This window comes from Sprattus sprattus (assembly GCF_963457725.1).
Source record: "Sprattus sprattus genome assembly, chromosome: 19".
Lineage (NCBI taxonomy): Eukaryota > Metazoa > Chordata > Actinopteri > Clupeiformes > Clupeidae > Sprattus > Sprattus sprattus.
The window spans coordinates 25,197,873-25,210,416 of NC_137917.1; the positions used below are offsets into that span (position 1 = coordinate 25,197,873).

Genomic DNA, 12,544 nt, shown 5'->3' on the forward strand with positions numbered 1-12,544 from the left:
TATCTACTGGGGCATTTATTAAATTGATCCTTTTCTGAGATATTGTTATCTTGACTTTTTGTTTGCTTGTTTGGTGTTGACATTGGTAGGTTGGGGAGGTATATCTACCTAGATATTAAGATTACATGTGTTACATTACATCCACTTGACAGCCTTCAGTTCACCGTAGGGTAATTATAAGTGTAAGGGCTTTATATTTATTATGTTTGAAGAAAATAAAGAAAACACACACACACTAACAGATGGACATAATATATTTATGAAAATGTTTATTTAATTATATTCACAGACTTTTAATTAGTGGATCATTGATTTTATTTCCCAACAAACAAATAGTCTGAACGGACCGAGGAATGAACGTACGTATGTCATGGACCACTCAGTGAGGGGGAGGGGGGGGTGATTGTGGTTGTGGTTGTGGAATTACGGATGTTGAGAGTGTGGTTGGTTGCGACAGATGAAATACAGTCCACAGAAGGGTATGACAAGCTGAATGGGAAATGGGTGTTTGTAGTCTGATGCTTTCGTTGGGCCATAGTGGTTGTTCTTGAGAAGTGACACAGACTTCACATGTCCCTGATAAGGTCCTACGCAATAACTCATAAAAATGACTTTTCCTTACTGCGGCTGGTTATCATTGAGTTGGTGTACGTGTTGGTGCGAGACACTTCCTCTGTGAACGCTGTCTCCAGCACCTTCAGGATGGACTTGCGCACCTCGTCCTTGAAATCCTGACCCATGAAGACATACAGCAAGGGGTTCAGGCAGCTGTTAAGGTAGGCCAGGCTGAGGGTCATCGGAAACCCAATCATGGTGACATGTTGAAGAGTTTGACTGAATTCTTGCATCATATAATTAATCAGCTGAATGAAAATCATGATTTGAAATGGCGCCCAGCACACAAAAAAGGCAGTGATAACAGCCGCAATTATTCTGAAGGGTCGTCCAGTTCGTCCCGACATTGAGCGGCTCTTCCTGAGTCGATGAATGATGACGGCATAGCAGGACACGATGATGGCAAATGGCACAACAAAGCCAAGTATTACCCGGATTATCATCAATGCCATCACTTCCGGGAGGGCAAAATCAAAGCTACAGAAGATGGGGCTGTCCTTCACACCAGGAGGGGTGTCCACGAACACAAAGTGGGGCGAACTGAGCACCAGGGCCAGGAGCCAGACGACAAGGCTCACTGCCGACGCTCTTTGCACGCTTCGATGGTTTTGTGCCCAGATCGGCTTCACCACAGAAATGCAGCGGTCCACACTGATCACTACGAGGATGTAAACGCTGCTGAACTGGTTCAGTGTGCACAGGGTGGCTTTGACTTTGCACATGAACCTGCCAAAGGGCCAGTGGTAATCCATGGCCGTGGAGGCCACAACTAGAGGCAGAAACGCTGTGAATATGAAGTCAGCCACGGCCAGGTTCAGGAACCACACGGTATTCACAGTCTTCTTCATTTTGAATCCAGTCACCCAGATCACCACACCATTACCCAGCACACCCAAGACAAACGCCAGGGAAAAGACGACAAGGGACATGATGTTTAGGGACTTCCTCAGCTCATACTTGTCGTCCTTCTCAGTCCCATTTCTTGGCCACAAGTTGTTTTCGTCCGTCTCATTCCAGTTGTCAGTGTATGGGTCCACTGAGGCCATGACCAAGGCAATATCTGCCCTAAAATCAAATGTGGAAAATGCTTATTGCAACAAGCAATTATAATTTGTATTATATTTCATCAATTATCTTATTATGATTGTTTTCCAATAATTGTCCTATTTCATATCAATGTAAAATCAAGACATATTTAGTCAAACTGTGCAGATGATCCCAGATGACCCTAGATGACCCTAGCCCTAGACTATCGGGGACAGGGAGGTGTGTGTGTAAATAGAACATATACTGACACTGTATCACTATTTCACTGACTCTGATCATTCACACCCATCTGCAGGGAAGGCAAACACTCAGCCTCTGGCACTGATGTTCCTCATTCCATCCCAACCAGTTGAAAGTTAATTCACGAAATGAATTAGGAAAAACACTGGTCTCATGCTCTTTTCCTCTTCATTTACACGTCAGTATAGTTGGGCCTCATTCTATTTTATTAACTTAGGGTGACGTCCATCCAAATGGTTACACTTGAACTGTAACTTTGTTACTGAGACAAATTGTAGCCTATAGCCTAATATCCCTATAGACAAGTTTCCTCACGTAATGTCTTATAAAAAGGTAAAGTGGTCATATCAAAATTAATTAAATATGACTGAAAGCAATCTATCATTAAAAATACAACCTCCTAATTTTTCCCTGGCACATCTAAAAAATAATCTGTTTTTAGCTGCCTTCAGTCATTTCCGTTAAAATGATGTTAGTAGTATTTTAGTATGTAAAAGTAATTAGAGTTTGTTCCATCTCCATTTGATGTGTAAACCAGGCTACGTCATTATGCCCTAACACATCATTTCACATTTGCCATTTAATTGCATTGTTCTGTTAATTAATTAATCTCTATCTAGTTTAAAGCATTTGCTGATGTGTTAACCTAAATACAGACCAAAGTGAGAGAAAACTGTAACTTTTGCCTACCTTGTTTGACCAAATCTGACTCAGTAACCGTTGTATCGTTTCAAGTTGTACTGTAGTCTTTGCAGAACACTCGCAAGTTTCCTGATATATATAGAGGTCTCAGGGAGGTTTTTCTCTATATGCCTGACGTCAATCACAGTGACAGAACACTCACTGTTCTGCTGAATCTTGTCATTCGCACCTGTCGCTGGGAAAGTCCGCTCTCGTCATTGTTGCCTGGGACTTGACTTTTTGTTTGTTTGTTTGGTGTTGACATTGGTAGGTTGGGGAAGTATATCTACCTAGATATTAAGATTACATGTGTTACATTACATACACTTGACAGCCTTCAGTTCACCGTAGGGTAATTATAAGTGTAAGGGCTTTATATTTATTATGTTTGAAGAAAATAAAGAAAACACACACACTAACAGATGGACATAATATATAATAAATACAATGTTTATTTCATCCAATTCTCAGACTTTTAATTAGTGGATCATTGATTTTATTTCCCAACAAACAAATAGTCTGAAAGGAACGAGGAATGTACGTATGTCATGGACCACTCAGTGAGAGGGTAGGGGCAGGAAATGTGGTTGTGATATTACGGATGTTGAGAGTGTGGTTGATTGCGACAGATGAAATACATTCTACAGAAGGGTATGACAAGCTGAATGGGAAATAAAAAAATAATGTTTAATACGTGACATCAAATCCACATCTTCCAGGCAGAATGCATTTCTGCATTTCTTATGTCTCAAAGCAATATTACACTTATACCGTTACTGAAGACGCCACATAAGAGGCACCATAAGGGCTTGATAAAAAAGCCCTGATAGCTGCATGACAAAATGGTTGATACATATTTACTTTCGCCCTGTGGGCGACTATACATCCACAGCCACATTTTCAAATACAAGTGGAGCATACAAGTGGAGTCACTTAGTCACTGATATTTCACTTACATAATGTCATGCCATGCAGATGTATGCAGTTATCCATCTTACTTTTATACACATGAAAATCACTTTAGCCTTATATATTGGCTTTGTTAAAAAAAAAAAAAAAGGACACATAAAAACATTTGACACACACAAATTTTGTTTTTACTCACCTATGTACAATAAAGGTGTTGACCTCTTTTAACCTGTGCAGACTAATATTCCGACATCATTGGCTATTAACCAGGGGTTCACGTGTTTTTGTCGCAATTGCAGAAATACAAAAACAATTTAATGGCATGCTTTTCATTATATTTAGTAAATATGTTATAGTTAATGTCTTAATAAGTTAATCTTAAAGGTGCAGATGTATTTTTTTTGTAAAAAGCTTCTGGAGCTCTGAATGATGTAACTCTGAAGGTATGATACATAAACAGTGTTGCCGATATCAATATTACTGTGCACTTTACTTTGTTTCTCTGTTTCAGCCCTTTTCATGTATTTGCAAAAAGCACTCACTCCAACTTTTATTCAGAGACGAGGCTATATATGATAGTTTCCAAACTGACAGACAGTCTGTACCTGTTCAAAATCAGCAGAAAGAGGGAAAGATCACACATTGGTTAATCTTTGTGTTGTAGCTTGTCAAACTTTGGGGCTTACGGATTTATCAGATGCCTGAAAGTCACATATCGGCGTCATATGACGTCATACACAGGGGGTTCAGGAAATGTAACGTACTTTCAGGCATTGGTAGGGGTACCGAGACCTAGTTTTTAGCCTTATACTCTAACCCTAACCCTAAAAAATCCTAAGAAAAAGTTGATTCTGACACTTAGAAACCCTACATCACTTCCGGTATGTGACTTTCAGGCATCTGATAAATCCGCAACCAACTTTGGGTCTGGCTAATAACGCATATATGCCCCATTCATGGTTACATCGATTTTAATGGGTCTTTGATTTGATGAACTCGATTTTTGTTATTTCTGCAGCATTAACTAACATAGCCTACTGTTTTGCTTGTGTAAGCACAGTTTGTGACCTTGGGGGCATTTTAGGAAGGAAAATTAGTTAACCACATTAGGAAGTGTGCGTAGTAAGACTTGGAAGCCCTCCAAACCTATCTAAAGCGGAATGTTATGTCTCAGGTTTTATTCAGTGCAATTACCCAGGTTGTTGTCTCTTGAAACTCCTGTGGGGCTTGACTGGGTCACCCACAGTACACTTCTGTGAACCTTCAAGAGGAATTCTGAATTCAAGTGCATGTAGTTTATATGCACCTACGATGTATTAAATGTCTTGAATTGAATGGTACAGATGGTTCAATGAGTCTATAGTAGTATTTCATATCAGGCAACCGCATGGATGATCACAACCTGAGGATACAAAACTGATCAAATAAACAGTTATTTTACAGCTCAACTCACATATCACACCCGAGCACTGTGTTTGTAGTCTGATGCTTTCGTTGGGCCATAGTGGTTGTTCTTGAGAAGTGACACAGACTTCACATGTCCCTGATAAGGACCTACGCAATAACTCACACCTCTGCATCGGAAAACGACTTTTCCTTACTGCGGCTGGTGATCATTGAGTTGGTGTACGTGTTGGTGCGAGACACTTCCTCTGTGAACGCTGTCTCCAGCACCTTCAGGATGGACTTGCGCATCTTGTCCTTGAAATCCTGACCCATGAAGACGTACAGCAAGGGGTTTAGGCAGCTGTTAAGGAAGGCCAGGCTGGTGGTAATCGGAAACCCAATCATTGTGACATGGTGAAGAGTTGGACTGAAATCTTGCTTCATATGATTAATCAGCTCAATGATCGACATGATGTGAAATGGTGCCCAGCACACAAAAAAGGCAGTAATAACAGCCGCAATTATCCTGAAGGGTCGTCCAGTTCGTCCAGACATTGAGCGGCTCTTCCTGAGTCGATGAACGATGACGGCATAGCAGGTCACGATGATGGCAAATGGCACCACAAAGCCAAATATGACCCGGGTTATGATCATGACACAGTGGCGCAGTGACCTCAATGCCTCCACTTCGGGGGAATGATCGTCTGAGGAGGCGAAATTGTTGAAACAGTTGATGATATTGCTGTTATTCACACCGGGAGCGATGTCCCGGAACACAAAGTAGGGCGAACTCAGCACCAGGGCCAGGAACCAGACGACAAGGCTCACTGCTGACGCTCTTTGCACGCTTCGGTGGTTTTGTGCCCAGATCGGCTTTACCACAGAAATGCAACGGTCCACACTGATCACTACGAGGATGTAAACGCTGCTGAACATGTTTAGCGTGCTAAGGGTGCTGTTAACTTTGCACATGAACCTGCCAAAGGGCCAGTGGAAATCCATGGCTGTGTAGGCCACACTTAGAGGAAGAAATGCTGTGAATAGGAAGTCAGCCACGGCCAGGTTCAGGAACCACACGGTATTCACAGTCTTCTTCATTTTGAATCCAGTCACCCAGATCACCACACCATTACCCAGCACACCCAAGACAAACGCCAGGGAAAAGACGACAAGGGACATGATGTTTAGGGACTGCCTCAGCTCAGGCTGGTTTTCGTAGTAGTCATCGTAATAATACTCGTCATCGTCCTCAGTCCCATTTCTTGGCCACGAGTTGCTTTCATCTGTGTCATTCCAGTTGTCAGTGTATGGGTCCACTGAGGCCATGACAAATGCCATATCTGCCCTAAAATCAAAATTGAAAAAAATGTAAACCTTTTATTTCAACAAACAATTTATATTATATTAGAATATTTTTTATAATTGTGATTGTCTTCCAATTATTTTCATAATTCCTATCAATGTTAGTAAGAGACATATTAAGTGAAACTGTGCACTTCCTAATACGTAATACAGCATAGCCTGCACAAGTCTGCAGGGTCTTCCAGGTAATCTCTGCAAAATAATAATAACGCGATGTCTGTTTTCTACCACTAGAGGTCACAGGAGTAACAAGGAAATGTATAATCACTAAACTGATCACTAGTGGACCTTCAATGGGTGGAGCAAAAATACATTCATGAATGGCAGTGTTAGCTACTATAATAAATCAAAGATCGATCAATAATCTACTATAATCGATGCCCGCAGAGGGAGAAAACACAGCTGTAAATAAACAATGAACGTTCGAGCTTCGCAATGTTCTCCTGTCTCCTGCCTCTCTTATACTTACATAGGGGTCTAGTAACATAAACTAAGCGTTCCCAGATCTATCTGACTGTTACAAAATATAAATCACACGTCTTTTGAGTGGTGACATAGCCTAGTCTATCGGGAACAGGGATGTGTGTGCGTAAATAGAACACCCACTGTATCACTCTTTCATTGACTCTGATACCTCGCACCCATCTGTAGGAAAGGCAAGCTCCGCCTATGGTAGTGATGTTCCCCATTCCATCCCAACCAGTTAAAAGTTAATTCTTTAATTAATTAAGAAAAAGACTGGTCTCGTGCTCTTTCACTCTCATTTACACGTCAGTATAGTTGGGTCTCGCTCTATTTTATAAACTTAAGTGACGTCTGTCCAAATAGTTAATACGTTACACTAACTTAACTTTGTTGCAAAAAACGAATTGTAACCAGCCTAAAATCCCAGAAGACATGTCATGTTTCCGCATGTAATGTCATATAAAAAGGTAACGCGGTCATATTCAATTACATTTAATATAAGTGAAAGCAGTCTATCATTACAAATACATCTTCCTAATTTCTCCCTGTCGCATCTTAAAAAAACAACCAGTTTTAAGCAGCCTTAGGTCATTTCCATTCAAATTATGTTGGAACATCTGAAAAGCAGTTAGAGATTGTTCCGTCCCCATTGGGTCTCTGAACCAGGCACGCATGCTTTAACATATAATTTCACATTTGCCATTCAATTGCATTGTTCTGCATGTTAAATGTTTTTCGTTCTCTATTTAGCCTAGTTTTAAGCATTTCCTGATTTGTTAGCCTAAATCCATACCGAAGTGAAAGAAACGTGTAACTCTTGCTTACCTCTCAAATATGATGCAGTGATCGTTGTATCGAGTTGTACTGTAGTCTTTTTCAGAACACTCGCAAGTTCGCAAGTCGCGGGGAGGTTTTACTCTATATGAGTGACGTCACGGTGTCATATCTCATTCTTCGCGAACATCTGGGCAGCACCGCTGCAGCTGTGGTGACCGGCCGCCAAACCCTCTTATAAATGAAAACACTCCAACATCCTAACTTGAACATGTTGTTTTTGGACGACTTTGAATGGGCAGAAGATGTTAAAACTCGTTGTAACATTGCTGTAGCCTACGATGGGTGCATTCATGACATGTTCATTTAGCCTACACCGTTGCTAAATTTAAGTGAGAAATTAGAGAAATATTTCAGAGTAGGCCTAGGCCCTATATCCTTGTCTGCGTAGTCTGCTATGTTGTTCTAAACGTAATTCTATTTACAAGTGGGTGCCTCAATAGGATGCAAAGGAAAGTGAACGCACCACCTGTGACTTGTGCCCAACTATGATGGTTAGAGCTGCTCAAGTCCTAGGAATGCATGTCATGGGCCGCTCAGCGAGGCGGGGCAGGAAATGTGGTTGTGGCTCTACGGATCCGGAGAGGTTGGTTGGTAACTTGAAACAAATGAAATACAGTCAACAGAAGGGTATGACAAAGTGATTTTGGAATTTTAAAAATAACCTTTTCGAATGAGTGTATTTTTCGGCGGAGCTTCTAACGCACTATTGACTTAAAATGGTTTGGAAAAAACGAATGGCCCTTGCGGCCACATCTGAAACCGACTGTCTTTAAAATGTCATGAAGGCCTATCCCGAGTTAATATCCTTGAGAAAATTGAGGGTTTTCTTCTTCTCATTTCTTATACTCCACTTATGCACCCTATTATCATTTTTCATCTGGCTGAAGGTGAAAGATTTTAGCAACCTTGGAGCATTTGTTGTGCAAGATTAGAATGACCACCTCATACCCATCCAAGTTGGAAAAAGGCTTATGAAGTGATCAATCATTAGTCATGTTGAAATATGATCTTCCTCTGATTTTCTCTTTAGCCACAGCCCTCCTTCCTGGTTTTGCTCCTACTTTGAAACGCTATAAGGACAGATAAGTTGGTGTCAATACAGGGGGAAAAAATGATTTTGAATTTTTTACCGTTTATTGACTTTTCCTTTTTATTTACCTCCTCGCATTGGTCAACTATGACGCACTGGTCACTCATGTCATTTTACGCATAGCTTTTAAGCAAGTGTACAGCTCAGGTGGCTCTTGTTTTAGTGTCCCATGGGACAGTACAAAGAGATCGCTGAAGGAAAGACAGTGGCACCTAGCTCACTTGTTGCTTTCATTGAACACACAATCGCTGAGCATCTGCCATTGAGTTGAACGGGAATACTAATCATGACCTTTCTCCGCTTGATTTACAGAGACAAATTCAGGAAGTGGAATTTGTGAGTCTGATGGCCAAATATGATGGACTTCAAAGGCAAGTGAGGGAGAGTTTGAAGAAGAAGAACAGTTATAGAGTAGTGCAGTGGTTCTTAACCTGGGTTCGATTGAACCCCAGGGGTTCGTTGAGACACTCTCAGGGGTTCGGCAGTAGGCTAATACACTCAGTGTAGCCCGGTTCACACTAGCAATGCCGTTTTTATACATGCCTACGTTTTGAAGAAATCATATTTTATTTTTCAGATTACGAAGGGTTCGGCGAATGCACTGATGAAGCTTGCAGGGTTCAGTACCTCCAAAAAGTTAAGAACCACTGGAGCAGTGCATTTGGCAGGGATGGACGAAGGGATGAATCAATGCACATACAGCAATTCTGCGTAGAGGAAGCATAAAAAATACATTATTGTGCCCATGACCTCAGTTATACCCTTCTGAAAAGATAATTATATATTCATTTTGTCTGCATGGGAATATGTTCAAAACAGCCACAAATTCGAATTTTCGTACTTAGAATAGCACAGGGCTTAAATGTATCCATTAGAGTACATGCTGCCTGTGATGCCGACCTACTGTCATTTAACCATTCAAGATATTCATACATTGACTGAGTGCCTAAATGAAGTAGGCCCTTAGGACAAGCAATTTAGCAAATCTTAAGTGGAAAACATATATCCTTATTCCCAGGGGCCCATGTACACGTCTGAGGTTGGTGACTCTCTGGATCGAGACTGCAAGGGCGGTCCTTGATGTGTTTTTCTCTCGTGGAAATGAGCTCATGTGTGCTTGAGGTTTCAGTAATTGCTCCATGTTGACTAGTTGCACTGACCTCTGCTTTGCGAACACACACACACACACACACACACACACACACACACACACACACACACACACACACACACACACACACGTGCGCACACCAGCCCTTTCCTCTGTGCAGTGCATGTAACAGGCGAGTTGGACATCTGTTAGTGTTTTGCTGCGGTCAGAGCTCTCTGGTGTACCAACACACACACACACACACACACACACACACACACACACACACACACACACACACACACACACACACACATGCAGCGGTCAGAGCTCTCTGGTGTACCAACAGGGTGACTCCCAGAGTAGTGTCCATTAAGGGCTGGCACTGGACATTAGCAGTGGACCATCTCTCTCTCGCTCTCTTTCTCTCTCTCTCTCTCTCGCTCTCTTTCTCTCTCTCACTTTCTCTCTCTCTCTCTCTCTTTCTCTCTCTCTCTCTCGCTCTCCGTCTCCCTCTCGCTCTCTTCCACTCTCTCTCGCTCTCTTTCTCTCTCTCACTTTCTCTCTCTCTCTCTCTCTTTCTCTCTCTCTCTCTCGCTCTCCGTCTCCCTCTCGCTCTCTTCCACTCTCTCTCGCTCTCTTTCTCTCTCTCACTTTCTCTCTCTCACTTTCTCTCTCTCTCTCTCTTTCGCTCTCTCTCTCTCTCGCTCTCCCTCTCCCTCTCCCTCTCTCTCTTCCTCTCCCTCTCTCTCTCTCTCTCTCTCTCTCTCTCTCTCTCTCCCTCTGCCTCTCGGTCTCTCTCTCCCTCTCTCTCTCTCTCTCTCTCTCTCCCTCTCGGTCTCTCTCTCTCTCTCTCTCTCTATCTCTCTCTCCCTCTCTCTTTCTGTGAATTCAAGTTCCTGTCTGAAAGAAGACTGACATCAGCGATATGTCATGTCTTTGTATGGTACGCTGTCTAAAGAGCTTTTGAATGAACAAAAGGAATGTTCCCAAGTATAAACGTTTCGTCGACAAACGTCTGCATCCAGCCACTGCCAAGATGAGGACAGTTGTATATACTGAACTGAAATAAGACACATTTTCATTATTTAACCCCGAAACACCAGATGGACAACAAGGCTATTCTGTTCCTTCAAATAACTTGAGTTATTTCAGTATACAGTATGTCACACACCCAAACTACATGCAGTTCCAGTGCATTGATACATCACACCTCATACATTTCAAGCATCTGTACACTCATAGTTGTATAATGTACTTGCTGACGTCAAGTTACAAATAATTTTGGTTACGTTAAGTGAACGGACTACATGCGGAGTGATATGAAAAATATGAATTAGAAGAACAAAACCTGTGGCCAATCATTACAGTAATTAGGGTGGATAACAGACTTAAGGTTCGCTTCAACGGAGAAGAGAAAGGATGAGAAGACCCGCCTGGATGTGTCTGATTTGGTTTGTATACATGCCTGTGTGTGTGTGTGTGTGTGTGTTTGGGTGTGTGCGTGCGAATGTGTGTGTGTGTGTGTGTGTGTGTGTGTGTGTGAGTGTGTGTGTGTGTGCGTGTGTGTGTGTTGGGGACCTATGGCCTGTGTAGCTAGAAGGATGATGAGGTGGGTGGGTGTCAATTATCCCATTCATTTAACGTTACCTACCCTAAAACATCCTCCAGCTTTTACTTACATCTTGAGAATGTATCATTTCATTTCATTTAGCAGACGCTTTTATCCAAAGCGACTTACAAGGATGTGTATACATTTTACATCTTCACTGATGGCACACTGCACATCAGGAGCAATGAGGGGTTCAGTGTCTTGCTCAAGGACGCTTCGACTGGGAATCGAACTGGCAACCTTCTGATTACGAAACGACTTCTCTACCTGCTGTATCACTGAGCCGATTGGAAATGAAATGCGATGCAATCATGTTCTCAGTCAACATTAGGATGCATTTTCATGTCAGTTGAGGTTATCATGTTGTTCAATCATGCTTATCATTTCTACAAGTTCTTCACCTCTTTTCTGACCCAAGATAATCTGATTATCAACCTCTCTTTCAGTTCCTGCTGAACTGACCAGTTTCCTGCTCTTTGCGGTTCCTAACCCTAACCCTAACCCTCGGTGGTCTGAGGATCATTCCCAACAGAGCTGTAAAAGCGATCAATCACCTCTTAATTCAGTTTCAGCAGTGATGGGAGGAAATTGTTAAAGTGACAGGAGGAGAAAGCCATTACCAGTTGCAGAGGTCAAGATGTTGTGGTGAACTTTTGTTGTTGCAATGGAAATGGCTCCAGACAACCAGAAAAGACAGACGTGGTAACTTTATGCAATGCATCTTGTTGCAATGGAAATGGCACCAGACCACCAGAAAAGACAGAAGTGGTTACTTTATGCAATGCATCTGAATGCATAGTGTTGCAATGGAAATGGCACCAGATCAAAGTGAGATCTAAAAATTTGTATTGCTCAACTCAAAACCATCTCAGGAAACAACTGCCCATGAAACCACACTTCAAATGAACTTTGTTTAATTCCAGTTCCGTTTAGTTTAAAGTGAGTTATGGCTACACAGGGTTACAGCACTAAAACATAACAAGTACTATAGCTTACCGTTTTTATGGTTGGTATCTTGCCAAAAAAACAAACAATGTCCTAAATATGAATTAGAGAAGAGAAGCGGAATCACATTGGGCTTTAATGTAATTATGCATATTTGCATTGTCTTTAATGACATATTTTTAAAATTATAATATTAACTGCTATTTGAATATTAAAGGAATTATTAAATGCTGATATTTGAATATTGAAGGCATTAAAAACAAGC

The 12,544-nt window shown here is 41.7% G+C and overlaps 2 protein-coding genes across 2 annotated transcripts; both read right to left on the reverse strand.

Moving 5' to 3' along the window:
- Window positions 1-599: 599 nt before the first annotated feature.
- On the reverse strand, window positions 600-1,661 carry LOC308380706 (fMet-Leu-Phe receptor-like; the record flags this gene model as incomplete). Its single annotated transcript, XM_080858111.1, has 1 exon — window positions 600-1,661. One exon carries the CDS (start codon window positions 1,659-1,661, stop codon window positions 600-602), a length of 1,062 nt encoding a protein of 353 aa, XP_080714237.1.
- A 3,397-nt stretch (window positions 1,662-5,058) lies between these two features.
- On the reverse strand, window positions 5,059-6,216 carry fpr1 (formyl peptide receptor 1; the record flags this gene model as incomplete). Its single annotated transcript, XM_080858235.1, has 1 exon — window positions 5,059-6,216. The coding sequence occupies one exon, from the start codon at window positions 6,214-6,216 to the stop codon at window positions 5,059-5,061; it is 1,158 nt and encodes a 385-aa protein (XP_080714361.1).
- Window positions 6,217-12,544: the final 6,328 nt, after the last annotated feature.